This window comes from Coregonus clupeaformis, chromosome 35 (assembly GCF_020615455.1).
Source record: "Coregonus clupeaformis isolate EN_2021a chromosome 35, ASM2061545v1, whole genome shotgun sequence".
In the NCBI taxonomy this organism is placed as follows: Eukaryota; Metazoa; Chordata; class Actinopteri; order Salmoniformes; family Salmonidae; genus Coregonus; species Coregonus clupeaformis.
The window spans coordinates 21907922-21926463 of NC_059226.1; the positions used below are offsets into that span (position 1 = coordinate 21907922).

At 44.7% G+C, this 18542-nt stretch overlaps 1 protein-coding gene across 3 annotated transcripts; it reads left to right on the plus strand.

The window, feature by feature from the left end:
- Positions 1-703: 703 nt before the first annotated feature.
- On the plus strand, positions 704-17907 carry LOC121551255 (transcription factor AP-4). Of its 3 annotated transcripts, none has more exons than XM_041863823.2 (7): positions 704-1123; positions 3203-3410; positions 4480-4578; positions 4902-5090; positions 8941-9039; positions 13576-13731; positions 14049-17907. In XM_041863823.2, exons 1-7 carry the CDS (start codon positions 1035-1037, stop codon positions 14199-14201), a joined length of 993 nt encoding a protein of 330 aa, XP_041719757.1. In that variant the 5' UTR covers positions 704-1034; the 3' UTR covers positions 14202-17907. The 3 variants fall into 3 exon arrangements, with proteins under 3 accessions (XP_041719757.1, XP_041719758.1, XP_041719759.1); XM_041863824.2 differs by having other exon boundaries at positions 3203-3368; XM_041863825.2 differs by lacking the exon at positions 8941-9039.
- Positions 17908-18542: the final 635 nt, after the last annotated feature.

The window sequence follows — 18542 nt, forward strand, 5'->3', positions numbered from 1 at the left end:
CAGCAGCAAGTGTAACAATTGTTGCAGCAGCGAACGATCAGCATTCAAATTTACCAACATTGTAACACTGTTACACACGCTTATGCTACACACATTTCCGGGTGCAAGGGTACGGCTCCCATTTTGTGGCTCGAGCTCTGTTCTGCTCGCACAGCACGCACCAACAAGGCAGGAGTGGCGATTAGGTAACTCTCCTCCTCCTCCTCTCCTACAACCAAAATGGTGAACACGTTCAGCTGTTCAATGTCAGCCTCTTTCTCTCGGCGCTTTTTCCCTTCGCCCCCCCCCCCCAACAGTCTGTTGCTGTTTTTGTGAGCCCTGCCAACTCGTCAGCTGATCCCGCTTGTTCGCTTCATAGTGGTGAGAGGAGACCAGTGCACGCCCCTACAACAGACTGGTTTCCACCGCTCTATCGTTCACATTTCGAAAAACATCGTAGATTTTAAATAACAAAGTGATGCATGCAAACATTATTTTTTTATGGTAATTTACATGGAAAATCCTCATAAAAAAGATATTGTCATCAGAAATGTAGATTAGGCTACTAGTATTCGAGATATGCCATCAATGATCGTTATAATCACTTAATGCGGATATTATACATTTGTGGCTATCATTTAATCCACCAGACTCGTGCCTCGCCCCCTCCAATGTATATTTAAATAATCCTTTGTTTACATCATGCAGTCCCTCTGTCCGCGGAAGGAGGCTTTTGATAGTGCAGTGTGATTCCTACCAGCTGTTTCCCGCCTTGAAAGACATTCGATCAGCTGCAACTACACACATACACACGTACATGCAGAAGGAAAGAGAGAGAGATTGAGAGCGCCACACAACGAGGGAATCCTATCAGCTGGAAGTAACTGGAGTAACATTACAACTCCGAGCGCTCTGCTACTACATAAGGAATTTTCCGAATTATGAAATTATTCTAGATTTATGAGCAAGGGAATTTGCACCTGAAACTGGAACAGATTTAGTTGGCTAATTCATTTTAACCGGGAATTGGGGGACACACAACTGGAGAGGAAAGCATGGAGTATTTCATGGTACCAGCACAGAAGGTGCCCTCCTTGCAACATTTTAGGAAAACGGATAAAGAAGTGATTGGGGGTCTTTGCAGGTGTGTATGCACTTTTACTATTTCGCCTTATTGTATATGATAACAATTTGTTTATCTCTGCTTGTGGGGCGCACTTAGCGACTGTGGCGTGGCAACATGCTTGATATGATCTGTATGTTATTGTGTACTGAACACGACCCACTGTCAGGGAGCGAGACAAATATGATCTTTATTGAAAATCGATTAAGTACTCATATTAGGTAGAAGACGATTCATTGTATTCCTGTGTAACGTAATTTTACGATTACTTTAGCGAAATCGAGACTTTTAGTAGCTAACAAACATACCCCACGTGGTTACATGCACACCACGCTGCTACGAGAAATTCCTGGCTATTTTGATATTTTCCCAACGGTTACGTTATGTTTTCGATAAGTTTACTAATTTACATAGGAGCAGGAGAGGTTGCACATGCATAACAAAGGTGTCGCACCAGAGTTTAGCTCACACGTAAGTCCTAGGGGGTACTGTTTGCTCAGTTCGTTGGGGAGCGCGCTGAAGTTATTGTGGGCAGTGCGGCCATGCTTGTGCTAAAGTGTTGGGGGATCTTGCGTAGTCTTCTTTCCAGTAACTTCACATTTCCTGATAGTTTATGGAAATTCACGGCGAAAGTTTAAGTAATCGCAGTTATGCAACGAAATCACAGTTTCGCTGGTATTCTTGGACACATTTTGGTGCACTCTAGTAGTGCCATATGCACTGCGTCTTTTATCCCACAGCTCAGCCATGCTGCGGCATGGACAGAGGAAGAAGTCGCATTGTTGTAATGGCGGAGGGCTCGATTAGTGTGTTTTTGAACGCGGTAGTGTGTGGGCGCGATACATTCTAAAACAGATTGGTACGTTTGAAATGGATTGTGTTCCCGCTAGTCATTCCGCAACCGATTGAGAAATGTAATAGTGTTCTTTTTAATAAGGGGGTGTGGATGGCCAGTCGATGCATTTGCAACCTTTTCTAGACAGGGGAGGCGGAGATGAGGGATAAAGTGTGGTCTGCGCACGTGGTCTGGGAAATGTAGTTCTATTTTCGAATTGTGTACAATTCTGAATGTAGGATTTTGTATACAATTGTGCAAGCAACACTCAATTCTAGTCTTTATGGCCATAATACATTCTCAAACATAATTTCTCACTTACAAATATATATTTATGATAATACATTAATGTTTATTATGTTACTGTTGCAATAATTTGAATTGTATTTATTTTCATTGAGGACCCTGTTGAAAGCAACTCATCTAATATACTGTTCCTAGTCTGTCAAGCTATGGTGGTTGTATTTGTGAATGGGCTCGCTAGTCGCTACCACCCAGTCGTGATTTGGCAGAGGCTGTGTTTGCTGGCTGGTTTCTGGGATGTAAGGAAGCAGCAGACATGGTCTCTCTCCCCATCTGTGTCTGCACAATTGTTCCCTGTGTTTGCTCTGAGGCAGCTGAGTCAGTACTGATAAGAGCCTTGCTACTAGAAAGCGTCCAAGTGATACTGCCATTAGATACAGAGGATGTTAGTGGAAGTTCAATTAGACATTTCCCGTCCCCAATGGAATATGTGTGGGAGCCATGCTGAACGAATCAGGATGACGAATGCTTTTATGGTTGGAATTCTCAGAGGCTGTGTTCTGTGGGTTCAGAGTTCTGAAACAATGGGGTTTGGCCCGGGGATCTAGCAGGAAAGTCAGCATTGTGTTGTGCAGTGGGCCATGCCAGGGTTTTATAAGAAAACCGCATCAAAGCCTGTTCTGCACTTTCATGCTGTTTTCTCAGGGCATAGTCAGCTTGGTACATACGAAGCATGGCACATGACATGGTTGTTACTGTATTTCTAGCATTTAAATTTACCATCACAGTGGATCTGTTTTGAAAGCTCAACAATGCTTTGTTTTCTGGCCTGTTTTGATAGTTCATACTTAGCTACACTGTTGCTCACAGTAGGTTCATTCATGTTTTGAATATATACTCCATTCAAAACTGGCCCAAAAAGGTCAACTTGTGACCTGAGGTCAACTTGAAGAGCTTGCTTGATATCTAGACCTTCGACCCCTAGTGTGTAACCTTACGACCTCTTCTCTTCCTCCCCCCAGCCTGGCGAACATTCCCCTGACCCCTGAGACTGCGCGCGACCAGGAGCGGCGGATCCGTCGGGAGATCGCCAACAGCAACGAGCGGCGGCGCATGCAGAGCATCAACTCCGGCTTCCAATCGCTCAAGACGCTCATCCCCCACAGCGACGGAGAGAAACTCAGCAAGGTGGGTCCGAGGGAGGAAAGGAAGGGAGAGAAACTCAGCAAGGTAGGTCAGACTTTGATTTGACTTGTTTATTAGACAATAACAAATGAAAAACGCATAGCAAAAGACAACGTGCATTAATGAAATCATAAGAGGACACAATAAAGGCAGAAAAGTCTGCCACACATTGTGGTCCAGGAGAGAGAACATTTAGCAAGGTCAGATAGGAAGGAGTTGGAGAGATCAGACAGGGAAAGTGGGTTAGTAGGTTAAAGTCTAGAGAGGTCAGACAGACGGGGAGATTGGGATAGTAGGTTAGTCTAGAGAGGTCAGACAGACAGGGAGATTGGGTTAGTAGGTTAGTCTAGAGAGGTCAGACAGACGGGGAGATTGGGTTAGTAGGTTAAAGTCTAGAGGGTCAGACAGACAGGGAGATTGGGTTAGTAGGTTAGTCTAGAGCAGGACTGCCCAATCCTGTTCCTGGAGAGCTACCCTCCTGTAGGTTTTCACTCCAACCCCAGGTGTTACTAACCTGATTCATCTTATCAACCTGCTAATTATTAGAATCAGGTGTGCTAGATTAGGGTTGGAGCAAAAACCCACAGGACGGTAGCTCTCCAGGAACAGGGTTGGGCAGTACTGGTCTAGAGAGATCAGACAGACAGGGGTAGTAGATTAAAGTCTAGAGAGATCAGACAGACAGGGGTAGTAGATTAAAGTCTAGAGAGATCAGACAGACAGGGGTAGTAGATTAAAGTCTAGAGAGATCAGACAGACAGGGGTAGTAGATTAAAGTCTAGAGAGGTCAGACAGACAGGGGTAGTAGATTAAAGTCTAGAGAGATCAGACAGACAGGGGTAGTAGATTAAAGTCTAGAGAGATCAGACAGACAGGGGTAGTAGATTAAAGTCTAAAGAGATCAGTCAGACAGACAGGGAGATTGGGTTAGTAGGTTAAACTTGAAGCTTTAAGGACAGATTGCCATGCCTGTTCAACTCCCAGTACATATGATTCTAGATATGTAACACGTACTGATAAGTTGCTAGCAAGTCTTCCCTTTGAAGTTGTACAGGCTCTTGTTGCTGCTATGTATAATTTTGTCGTAGTTGAATCAGTGTTTACTCCTCTACAGGCGGCCATCTTGCAGCAGACAGCAGAGTACATCTTTGCTCTGGAGCAGGAGAAGACACGGCTACTGCAGCAGAACAGCCAGCTCAAACGCTTCATTCAGGTGAGACCCAGTCATCATTTGGTGTCACCAGAAGTTCCTACCAGCACGTGGATCTCTAGACACACTACTGTGCTCAGAATCATTACTTAGTTTTTTTAACAATAGTAATCTGGCCTCAGTAGATGAGAAATGTTCTACTCTTCTCAGCGCTTAAAATTCAGTTTACATTTCTGTGTCCATTCCTTAGTTCATAGACTGTTCATCAAACACACTGTTAATGGAAGGAATCACCCGCCGTAGTCCAAATCAACCCTATCTTAGTCCTCCATGACTGACTTTCTGACTCTCCCTCCCTCGTTTCGCTCCCTCTCTTGCTCCAACAGGAGTTCAGCGGCTCCTCCCCAAAGAGGAGGCGCGGGGCGGAGGAGAAGGATGAAGGGATCGGTTCCCCAGACATTCTGGAGGAGGAGAAGACGGAGGACCTGCGGAGGGAGATGATGGAGCTGAGACAGCAGCTGGACAAGGAGCGCTCTGTCCGCATGATGCTGGAGGAGCATTTGAGACAGGAGGAGGTAGGAACAGAGATGCACAACCACAACAAGGAATTGTCAGGACACACCATATTCAGTGTTTGCACAGAGTGATTGAAGTACTTGAATTTGGAGCTCAGAAAATCAAGTACTGGAAAACCTTGAGTTGAAACTCAGATATTTCCTCAATTTGGTCCTTGAAAAAGCCTTGAAATTATTGTAAGCTCTCCTGCTCCGATATAATTATCCATTGATTTTATTTCTATTCAGTTTTTGTGAGAGATTTAGACACTTTCGTTTGTTTCCCACCATTTCAATTGATAGGTGTTGGGTTAGTTTGTTGCAGTAAAACCATTTTATGAGGATGACAACTTGGCTTTCCATACAAAGTGTTCCATTACAAAGGAAACTGATTTTTGGGGTTGCTTTCTCATTTGAAACACATCATACAAACCCTTCAACATCTCAAATGGCGAGGGTGAGATTAATGCTACTGCTAGCCTACATGAACAGGGTGAGATTAATGTTACTGCTAGCCTACATGGACAGGGTGAGATTAATGCTACTGCTAGCCTACACGGACAGGGTGAGATTAATGCTACTGCTAGCCTACATGGACAGGGTGAGATTAATGCTACTGCTAGCCTACACGGACAGGGTGAGATTAATGCTACTGCTAGCCTACATGGACAGGGTGAGATTAATGCTACTGCTAGCCTACATGGACAGGGTGAGATTAATGCTACTGCTAGCCTACATGGACAGGTTTTATCAGTCTCTACCGGTAGATATAGACCAAAAAACTAAAGTTTGCATCACAGAAAACTCAGACATGCTTTGTTATATCTATTTAACTTGCTGAGACAATCATGTGGATTATTTATACACTCCTAACTTTCTACATGAGCCTAATAATAGCCAAGTGAAAAAAAGAATTCTAATTTTGGCAAACTATCCCTTCAATGATGAGAGGCTCGTGATGGAGTTGCTTTTTCCACAAACCTTTTTCTCATGGCAATTTTACTGCTAGCACACTGGACAGCTAAATCAAATGAATACTCAGTCTAAACTGAAAAGGACTGCAAGCGCTACCTGAGCACTGTTCACGTTTATTCACGTTTTATTTGTGTTTTTCCCTTAATATTGAAGAAACTTTCAAAGTTCTTGAAATGTTCCGCATTGACTGACCTTCATGTCTTAAAGTAATGATGGACTGTTGTTTCTCTTTGCTTATTTGAGCTGTTCTTGCCATAATATGGACATGGTCTTTTACCAAATAGGGCTATCGTCTGTATACCACCCCTACCTTGTCACAACACAACTGATTGGCTCAAACGCATTAAGGGGGAAAGAAATTCCACAAATTAACTTTTAACAAGGCACACCTGTTAATTGAAATGCATTCCAGGTGACTACCTCATGAAGCTGGTTGAGAGAATGCCAAGAGTGTGCAAAGCTGTCATCAAGGCAAAGGGTGGCTATTTGAAGAATCTCAAAATATATTTTGATTTATTTAACACTTTTTTGGTTACTACATGATTCCATAGGTGTTATTTCATAGTTTTGATGTCTTCACTATTATTCTACAATGCAAACATTTTTTAAAGTTAAAATAAAGAAAACCCTTGAATGAGTAGGTGTGTCCAAAATGTTGACTGGTAGTGTACATCAGAGAAGACTGAAATATAACAAAGCCGTTTGACATAGAAACACTGGATTTTGGCTGTTTTAATGTTATATATATATATATATATATATATATTACTGGGGAAAAATAACATTCCACCCATGAGGCCGCTAGAGGACAATTTGATCATTTGACTTCAGGAAAGGGGTACTATGTGCTTGAAAGAGTCCTTGAATTTGACTTGCCAATGTAAGTACGAACCCTGTGTATCTGATTAACTACACTGAACAAAAATATAGTGTTGGTCCCATGTTTAATGCGCTGAAATAAAATATCCCAGAAATTGTCCATAAGCACAAAAAGCTTATTTCTCTCAAATGTTGTGCACAAATTAGTTTAAATCCCTGTTAGTGAGCATTTCTCCTTTGCCAAGATAATCCATCCACCTGACAGGTGTGGAATATCAAGAAGCTGATTAAACAGCATGATCATTACACAGGTGCACCATGTGCTGTGGACAATAAAAGGCCACTCTAAAATGTGCAGTTTTGTCACACAACACAATGCCACAGATGTCTCAAGGTTTGAGGGAGCATGCAATTGGCATGCTGACTGCAGAAATGTCCACCAGAGATGTTGCCAGAGAATAGAATGTAAATTTTCCTACCATAAGCCACCTCCAACGTCGTTTTAGAGAATTTGGCAGTACGTCCAACTGGCCAAACAACCGCAGACCACGTGTATGGCGTTGTGTGGGCGAGTGGTTTGCTGATGTCAACGTTGTGAACAGAGTGCCCCATGATGGCGGTGGGGTTATGCTATGGGCAGGCATAAGCTACGGACAACGAACACAATTGCATTTTATCTATGGCAATTTGAATGCACAGAGATATCGTGACGAGATCCTGAGGCCCATTGTCGTGCCATTCATCCTCTGCCATCACCTCATGTTTCAGCATGATCATGCACGGCCCCATGTCGTAAGGATCTGTACACAATTCCTGGAAGCTGAAAATGTGCCAGTTCTTCCATGGCCTGCATACTCACCAGACGACAGTGTCACCCGTTGAGCGTGTTTGGGATGCTCTGGATTGACGTGTACGACAGCGTGTTCCAGTTCCCGCCAATATCCAGCAACTTCGCACATGTGGTGATGTGATTCAGGCGCAGGAGGGTAAATCACAGAATAACAGGTTTATTCCGTTGACACAGCGGTACGCAGCAATGCGTCAAACACTCCAGTGTAGAAAATACAGCGCACTGGAAACAACAAGGCACATGGGTGAATATCCCAGCGATACAAAATACAAGAGCTCCACCGAGCTAAACTAACCTCCACCCTCCACAATAAACAATCACACACAGACAAGGGGGCAGAGGGAACACTTATACAGGTACTGAAACCAGGTGTGTGTAATAAACAAGACAGAACAAATGGAATGATGAGATGAGGAGCGGCAGTGGCTAGAAGACCGGTGACAACGAACGCAGAGGCCTGCCCGAACAAGGAGAGGAGGCAGCTTCGGAGGAAGTCATGACAGCACATTTTAGTCATTTTAGCAGACTCTCTTATCCAGAGCGACTTACAGTTAGTGAGTGCATACATGTTTTTTTTTATTCTTCATACTGGCCCCCCGTGGGAAACGAACCCACTGGCCCTCCCCTACCTTGGACGACGCTGGACCAATTGTGCGGCGCCCATGGTTCTCCCGGTCGCGGCCGGCTGCGACAGAGCCTGGACTCGAAACCAGGATCTCTAGTGGCACAGCTAGCACTGCGATGCAGTGCCTTAGACCACTGCGCCACTCGGGAGTACAGCCATTGAAGGACATCATTCCACAGGCCACAATCAACAGCCTGATCAACTCTATGAAAAGGAGATGTGTCGCGCTGCATGACGCAAATGGTGGTCACACCAGATACTGACTGGTTTTCCAATCCACGCCCCTACCTTTTTCTAAAGGTATTTGTGACCAACAGATGCATATCTGTATTCCCAGTCATGTGAAATCCATAGATTAGGGCCTAATTAATTTATCTCAATTGACTGATTCCTGATACTCAGTAAAGTCTTTCAAATTGTTGCATATTGCGTTTATATTTATGTTCAGTATATAAAGACCCTATTGTGTCCAATCCTAGGCTTTAATGACCATACTCATTAGCAATGTTGCACAGAGATGCAATAATAGATATGACTGTGCATATTCAATAATGGCTGTGTTATTGTCTCCAGTCTGAGTCTTACCTCTGTTAACCACTCAGGTCTGCTGTGTTGTGGTTGGTGGTACTCAGCCTGAACATGTGGTAGGAACTCACTCCAAGCAGCAGGAGAGAGCCAGCACCACAGCTCACAGCCCACAGGTGAGAGAAAGAGACTGAGAGACATACAATCACACTCACATATCAACACACACATTAATGATATGACAGACATATGTTCTGATGTGACATACATTATTGGTGTCAGGAAGACTCTAAATCGCCACAGTGGAAACACATCAACACAACCCGTCTGAGAATGACCTATAGCTGAGCTCAAGGTTTACCGTGGTCAACAGCTCTGACACATTTACAGTCGACTCTCCATTACCGGTGCACAGATCACTTTACGTTTCGATCACATCCTTGAGAGCCCATGAATCATTCTAGAGCCCCATATTGTTTTGTTTTTGCCTGATTCTGTTAATTCCTTGTTTTTCCAGGTTTCTGTTTTTCCAGGTTTTCGCTCTCAAAATCACACTTTTTTTTTAAATAGAAAAACAATACAATTGGATGTTCTAAGTCCACAACATTGCTTAGACCACACCATGAGACAACTTTTGAGGTCTGGAAAAAAGAAAGGTTGATTTTGGTGTGTAGTTACCCTTAAATTGAACTGCACACCAGCCAGAGACTGTTGTTTGGGTAGCAATGTTTCTGTAGCGCTCATTTGATTGCAGAGTTTGCCAAACAAATGGCCACTCGATTGATGCAAATAATCATGATATCATTCTGCCAGGTAGGCTACATTTTTAGTTACCGTGTAATTTTAAAGGTTTTGGGGAAAACCTTTCCGTCTACCAGAAGACAGTTGTCATTAGCTAGCTAGCGGCTACACGAAGTGGTAGACAAACGTGCACACACAGACAGGGGCATTCCTGTGCCATTGCCTCTTCAGAAAGTTGAAGGAAAATATGAATCACTGATGCATTTTGTTCATCAGGATAATCTTGGGCAACTGAATGTATTTTCTAATAAATGTAATTGATTTCCAGCTAAGTTCAATACATTTTAGAATTTCGTTTTAATGTCTGGATTCCGTGATTCCGTTAGCGTTCTCCTCAATGCAGATTTTATAGGGCCCTAGAAATCCCAGTCTCTGCGGTGACTGTCTCTCTCCCCCTCTCCCTCCCTCCCAGTGGCATCTCAGATTGAATAGGGAACAACATGATGACAAACAGTGTCACTTGGACACAGGCTGCAGAACATGTAGTGAGAGGAACATAGTAAGGTCTATGGTTAGTGTTATTGTTGTTCACCAGAGGGCACCAGAAGCTCCTAGGAAAGAGGTGTTGGGAAGATGAGTGTAGCCTCCAACTGCTCTTAAACACTAGTAAAACTAAATGCATGCTTTTCAATCGAACGCTGCTGGCACCCGCCCACCCGACTAGAATCACCACTCTCGACGGGTCTGACCTAGAGTATGTGGACAACTACAAATACCTAGGTGTCTGGTTAGACTGTAAACTCAACTTCCAGACTCACATAAAGAATCTCCAATCCAAAGTTAAATCTAGAATCGGCTTCCTATTTCGCAACAAAGCCTCCTTCACTCATGCTGCCAAACATGCCCTCGTAAAACTGACTATCCTACCGATCCTTGACTTCGGCGATGTCATTTACAAAATAGCCTCCAACACTCTACTCAGCAAATTGGATGTAGTCTATCACAGTGCCATCCGTTTTGTCTCCAAAGCCCCATACACTACCCACCACTGTGACCTGTACGCTCTTGTTGGCTGGTCCTCACTACATGTTCGTCGTCGTTGCACATAATCTCTTGCACATCTAGCATTCCAGTGTTAATACTATTGTAATTATTCTGCACTATAGCCTATTTATTGCCTTACCTCCATAACTTGCTACATTTGCACACACTGTATATATATTTTCTGTTGTATTTCTGACTTTATGTTTTTTTTTTTTTTTACCCCATATGTAACTCTGTGTTGTTTTTGTTGCACTACTTTGCTTTGTCTTGGCCAGGTCGCAGTTGTAAATGAGAACCTGTTCTCAACTGGCTTACCTGGTTAAATAAAGGTGAAATAAATAAAAAATAAAAACCCACTGGCTCCAGGCCATCTATAAATCACTGCTAGGCAAATCCCCGCCTTATCTTAGCTCATTGGTCACCATAGCAGCACCCACCCGTAGTCTGCGCTCCAGCAGGTATATCTCACTGGTCATTCCCAAAGCCAACACCTCCTTTGGCCGCCATTCCTTCCAGTTCTCTGCTGCCAATGACTGGAACGAATTGCAAAAATCTCTGAAGCTGGAGACTCTTATCTCCCTCAATAACTTTAAGCATCAGTTGTCAGAGCACCTTACCGATCACTGCACCTGTACACAGCCCATCTGAAATTAGCCCACCCAACTACCTCATCCCTATATTGTTATTTATTTTGCTCATTTGCACCCCAGTATCTCTATTTGCACATAATCTCTTGCACATCTAGCATTCCAGTGTTAATACTATTGTAATTATTCTGCACTATAGCCTATTTATTGCCTTACCTCCATAACTTGCTACATTTGCACACACTGTATATATATTTTCTGTTGTATTTCTGACTTTATGTTTTTTACCCCATATGTAACTCTGTGTTGTTGTTTTATTGCACTACTATGCTTTATCTTGGCCAGGTCGCAGTTGTAAATGAGAACCTGTTCTCAACTGGCTTACCTGGTTAAATAAAGGTGAAATAAAAAAAATTTAAAAAAATGAGTGTGCTGATATACACTGCTCAAAAAAATAAAGGGAACACTAAAATAACACATCCTAGATCTGAATGAATGAAATAATCTTATTAAAAACTTTTTTCTTTACATAGTTGAATGTGCTGACAACAAAATCACACAAAAATTATCAATGGAAATCAAATGGATCAACCCATGGAGGTCTGGATTTGGAGTCACCCTCAAAATTAAAGTGGAAAACCACACTACAGGCTGATCCAACTTTGATGTAATGTCCTTAAAACAAAATGAGGCTCAGTAGTGTGTGTGGCCTCCATGTGCCTGTATGACCTCCCTACAACGCCTGGGCATGCTCCTGATGAGGTGGCGGATGGTCTCCTGAGGGATCTCCTCCCAGACCTGGACTAAAGCATCCGCCAACTCCTGGACAGTCTGTGGTGCAACGTGGCGTTGGTGGATGGAGCGAGACATGGTGTATCAGATGTGCTCAATTGGATTCAGGTCTGGGGAACGGGCGGGCCAGTCCATAGCATCAATGCCTTCCTCTTGCAAGAACTGCTGACACACTCCAGCCACATGAGGTCTAGCATTGTCTTGCATTAGGAGGAACCCAGGGCCAACCGCACCAGCATATGGTCTCACAAGGGGTCTGAGGATCTCATCTCGGTATCTAATGGCAGTCAGGCTACCTCTGGCGAGCACATGGAGGGCTGTGCGCCCCCCCCAAAGAAATGCCACCCCACACCATGACTGACCCACCGCCAAACCGGTCATGCTGGAGGATGTTGCAGGCAGCAGCACGTTCTCCACGGCGTCTCCAGACTCTGTCACGTCTGTCACATGTGCTCAGTGTGAACCTGCTTTCATCTGTGAAGAGCACAGGGCGCCAGTGGCGAATTTGCCAATCTTGGTGTTCTCTGGCAAATGCCAAACGTCCTGCACAGTGTTGGGCTGTAAGCACAACCCCCACCTGTGGACGTCGGGCCCTCATACCACCCTGTTTCTGACCGTTTGAGCAGACACATACACATTTGTGGCCTGCTGGAGGTCATTTTGCAGGGCTCTGGCAGTGCTCCTCCTGCTCCTCCTTGCACAAAGGCAGAGGTAGCGGTCCTGCTGCTGGGTTGTTGCCCTCCTACGGCCTCCTCCACGTCTCCTGATGTACTGACCTGTCTCCTGGTAGCGCCTCCATGCTCTGGACACTACGCTGACAGACACAGCAAACCTTCTTGCCACAGCTCGCATTGATGTGCCATCCTGGATGAGCTGCACTACCTGAGCCACTTGTGTGGGTTGTAGACTCCGTCTCATGCTACCACTAGAGTGAAAGCACCGCCAGCATTCAAAAGTGACCAAAACATCAGCCAGGAAGCATAGGAACTGAGAAGTGGTCTGTGGTCACCACCTGCAGAACCACTTCTTTATTGGGGGTGTCTTGCTAATTGCCTATAATTTCCACCTGTTGTCTATTCCATTTGCACAACAGCATGTGAAATTTATTGTCAATCAGTGTTGCTTCCTAAGTGGACAGTTTGATTTCACAGAAGTGTGATTGACTTGGAGTTAGTTACATTGTGTTGTTTAAGTGTTCCCTTTATTTTTTTGAGCAGTGTATTTTCTTGTCATTACCTAAATAATAAAGCTTGGATATAATCTGTTGTAGGTCATCATGTGGCGTTTTAGGATGACTGAACCAAATGGCTTGCTCTTTCTAAATATCTGCTTTTCACTGAGTGAAAGTGTCAGACAGCGTGTTTTAGGGTATCAGTTTGGGCAAGGAGAGGTGCAGAATCACTCATCTTGATCCCATGAATATGTAGTTATTTGGGATGGAAGGTGATTTGTAGATCTGTGATTCTGTGCAGTCCGACTCTAATGTAGTCACTCTCTAACATGCACAACGTATATCTCTGTGACCTCTTCATCCTCCTGTCCCTCCAGGTGCTGGCCCCCAGGTCACCACCCGCCCCCACCCACCACGCAACGGTCATCGTCCCGGCCCCGCCTCCCCATCACGTCACCGTGGTAACCATGGGCCCTGCCTCGGTCATCAACACAGCATCCACGTCTCGCCAGAACCTGGACACCATTGTGCAGGTGAGACACGGAAGACCTCATCACCTGGGGAGAAATTGTAGTTCTATCAAATGCAGGGAAAAAACTGTTCGCTCTCTGAATTTATGGGGAATTTAGCAACTGTTATCTTTGGGATGCTGCAGATAGATTTTTCTTCAGTCAGGTCGTTTTGTAAAACATTTGGTCGTGCTATGGAATGTGTCCATTAAAAGGTGGCAATTGTCAGTGCATTACCACGTGTGAACACCAGATGGTGCTGTATTCACTGCGTCTGCCACTGCTGTTTGTCACTCACTTTCTGCTTCCCTCCATATCTCTCTCTTTCCCTCCACCTCCAGGCCATCCAGCACATTGAGAGCATCCAGGAGAAGGTGGGGGAGGAGGAGCAGCGGCGGGCGGTGATCGTCACCCAGGGACGCGCCCTCACAGACACAGCGGGGTCCGACACGGCGTCCGACAGCGAGGGGCCAGAGGACTGCTCACTGCCCTGAGGCCTCCCATCACACACAGGGGCCACGAGAGGGGGCCCTGTACAACACCCACAATACTCTGGTTATATGGACATTTATTAGGTTGGCTAGACGGATCAGACTCACACACACACTGAACTAGGATAGTCTACTGTAACCGGATACTTACACATACACACTTCTTTCTGTCTCTCTCTTTCTTTTTTGCTTTCTTGCTTCTTCTCAAACCGGACCAAAAACAGTCAGTAGAAAGGTGATGGGTTGACCTGACAGTTCCACATAGCTCAAGCAGCCAGCAGCCTTCCCATCGGTCACGACGCACCCATCCAACCCACTCCCTCTCTGGGACCTGCTGCTCTAGAGGGATGCATGAGTATGGAGGTCTCACACCCAGGTCCAGCCTGGTCCCCTGGCTCAGTCGTCCAATGGAGACTCTTTCTCACCTTCTCCAAAACCAACCAAGCAACTTATGCCCAGCGAGCAGGAGAGCGCGCCTGGACAGGAAAGGTGTACCCCAACCAGCAGCACAGCCATCCCAGGCGACCCCATACCCCCCATACTAGAGATAATCTCTCCAAGAAATCTTCTACTTCCTGTATCCCTTCACCATATCTCTGCCCAGAGGGGATCTCCCCTGAGCGATGAGACACTGTGAGCATTCAAAGACACATTCTGAATCAGATCCAACACACCTTAGTAAGAGAAAATGTTGTCGATTTTCTGTTTGACTTCACAAAGAATTTGTAAGAGTTTGCGTTAGAGGTTTTCCTTTTGATCTTGTGTTCTCTGGTGGATAAATCACAGGGATTGTACTGAAACGTGACAACACAGAAAAGGCCCCATATTGACACAGCTAGAGGTCGCTATCTAGTCTCTGTTCATTTCAGTGGTGCTGTTAGGAGACCAAGCTAAAGCTAAGCTTGCTATGGAAAGAGGAGAAGTGCACTTACGCTTCCCTCTTTCTCTTTTTACTGGGCTGGGTTCCCAGTACACATTTATGTAGGCCACGCTCTCCCCTAACTACAAAAAAGTATGTTCGTTCCCTCAGTAGTACAGCACAGAACCTGTATCACTGATTCACCCTTTTGTCTGTTGCTTCGGACATTTTGGCATCTAGCTTGTTGAATAAGCTAATCGATGGGTACGTCTGAGTTTTTAAAACCTTTTCTGTGTGTTTTTGCTCTTATACACATAGGGTAGGCTGGTGTATCCAGCTCCACACTGTCATTAGGTGGGTTGTGATCGGGGTGAGGAAAGCCCTGTATTTTGGACAGGCCTCTGTTTGATATTGTAGGAGAACACACACACCCTCCTGTGCAATTAATGGTCCCGCATCTTATAAAGCTCCTCCCATCATCTGATAAAGCTCCTCCCACTATTTGTCCCTGAGTTTTGGAAACATCTCTCTGATGTTTGTGAGTTTAGATCCTGAACGGCCAATGATATCGATTGACTGAGCATTTCACTCTATGTATTCACTAATAGGAACAGGCGTCCTGAGCGGGGTCAGGGCAAACACTGGTATCACGATACTACTCGGCATCGTGATACTTGGCTTGGTATTACATATTTAGTCAAATGTTGATATTGTGACAACTCCACTGAAAATAGGCACATTTTCTTGTAATTTCCACATATTTTTTGCGTGTTTCCGTGCGAAATTTTTTTGTCACCTTTTTGGGCCCTCACCAGTTAGCATCCCTGGCTGTTGTCGGTTTTTAATATTGTGCTTTTGAGCGTGTATCATTCTCTCTGTAAAGTCTGTCTTAATATGATTGTTTTGTTGTGCCTCAAATACGGCAGTGGTTTTACAGGAACCACAGACACTTTTTCAAAGCATTTTTTGGGAGGTCCCAGAGTTTGCCCAGGCTGACCTGATTGAATTGAACCATGATATATTGGAGGTTCTCCTATCCCCTGGAGTGAGGGGTGAGTGCAGACAGACTGATGAACAGTAAGGGTGTGTTCGAGAGACCCAGATTCTATGCAGATTGTCAGATCTTTGCAATACCTGCAGAAATTGTGCAGAATATGCCCATCTGGATTGCATCCAGTATAACACACTGCCTGGGATGTGCGGAGAGAGAGGGGCAGTGGCTTGCCATAACACAGCTTCTAATGTGCATGGTAGGCACTGTGAGGCCAGCCTTAACTCAGCCCTGGAGTCAGAGCGAGAAAGAGAGAGAGGCTGGCTACACCTATAGGGAAAGCCTGAACACTGTTCAATAGGATTGATACTGTAAACCTTTTTGTCGAGAACCTCTCAATATAAATACACACATGGCTTTAGTGTGCTGTGGATGCATTGTTTTTAGACATTCCAGAAGATTCTACCATTACATTTAGCATCTTTAACTGGCACTTTTCAAGAGCAAAAGCAACTGTTTTGTCCCAGAGGTGATTTTTGCCCACAATACGGCCAAAAACAAAGGGATCGATTTTGATGCAAAATAATTTGATGGCAAATTGGATTGATATGTTGATTGTCCCTTATGTCTTCCCTTTGAGTGTAGAGGGAGTCCTTTACTGCTGGACAGATGAGACGCATCTCCCTCTTATCCTTCCTTCTTGGTATTTACAGTGGATTCACACTGGCCACATTCAAGGCCACTTCATTGCAGCCGCCTGCCAGACCTCACAACGCCTGGATAGGTGTTTTTGTATCAGCTTACCACAAAATGATACAGCCAACTGATGCCCGACTGGAAAGTCAATGACGTGGCACGCAACCATAGGTTGCTGCGTGCAGTGAGACTGCAATATAGTCCACCTGGAACGCGACCACTGTGTTCACCCAGGCAGAAAACAAGCTGAATGGTTACTGCGATACATATACAGTACTTTCCCTTAGCCATGTTGAGTTCCATTACTTTCCCTTAGCCATGTTGAGTTCCATTATTTGGAAATGGTCAGTGATTCTTGGGGTGTGCCCTCTATAAACCTTATAATCTGGATTGGAGGGGGCAGTCCTCAATATTGATTGCTGAACAAAATGTTATTTTGTCCGTAGAAACCTTTTCGTACCCCTTTTCAGTACCTGTGTTCAAACATTTCCTCTGCTGATGCCAAGCACTGTCCCATTGATTTTTTTGGTGTATCTTCTAGACTATCCGATATCTCTGTAAGATACATAACAGATTGTCTGTGAGGAGGGCGGGGGTCATTGAATGGGGGGGTTACGATTCTAAAGCACTTACTGTACTATATATGGGAGAGGGTTCCTCTTATTTTTCTTAAAGGGGGCCTCTCCTTGGCTGAAGCTCTTGATATGTTGTGAGACTAAAACCACACAGCTGTGTATTTCCCCCTTTTCCTGTGTCTGACCCGGTCATGTACCCTGGGTGTATTCATTAGGCACCAAACGGAAGAAAATGGACTGAAACAGGGAGGTACTACCTGACCTTGCCCAATAAGAAACAGTTGTTTTCGTTTTCCATTGCTACGGTGTGCCCTAGTGAATACGACCCCTGTCTGTCTGTCCCTCATCTCTTTGTCTGTCTGTAGTCAACACAAGACTCTCATCCTGTCTTCCCTCGCCCTCCTCTCCTCCCCAGCTCCTCTTTATCTGTTGTCTTAATTATGTTTTGTTGGACAGTCAGTCCACACGGTCGTTGAGAAGCTATTATATTTTGAGTTTTTTTTAAGAAGAAGAAACTTGTGGGCGGATAAAGAAGAGGCTTGTGCCTTTTGTAAAGACAGAATAATAAAGTTTGTACTTCATTTTTTACAAGTTGGTCTCGTTTCTGTTTGTTATCACGATCACTGTGTAGCTAGCACGTTAGCATTTAAGAGCAATTTAACTATGTCAGATGAATATCTGTTTTTAACTTATGAAATGTTTAAGGCAGTGCAATTTCTATGATACCGGTGATGTTATAGCAAAGGGTTAAAAAAGGGTTGTGTTCTGTAGTCATAAAACAGGTTTTATTGAACATGGCCCAGGTTCTCGCTCTCCTTCCTTCCCTCCTGTTGGTTCACTCTCCAGCTCTCTGGTTTATGTACAAGTGTCCCTTTGTGATTGGTTGTCGTGCCAGAAGCCCCCCGCCGCCTGGGCCGATCCCCAGTCAGGCTGGTCCGGTGCTAAATAAAGATGGCCCACCGTCACCATCGGAGTCTGTGACAGCTTGCAGCACTGGTGACTCCAGTAGGTGGCATGTCACTGTCCTCTAGTACTAGGGTGTCTATGCAGTGTTCATTTTCAATCTCTCTCTCTCCCGCTCTTCCTCTCTCTCATACTATCTCGGCCTGTCTAGCTCACAGGTTCACACTAGACGTAATTGTCATTCAAAAATGTCCCATTGGAATTGTGTAATAACTGTTCTGGTGCCCAGACCCACTCTGAATCATGCCCCCATGATGGTA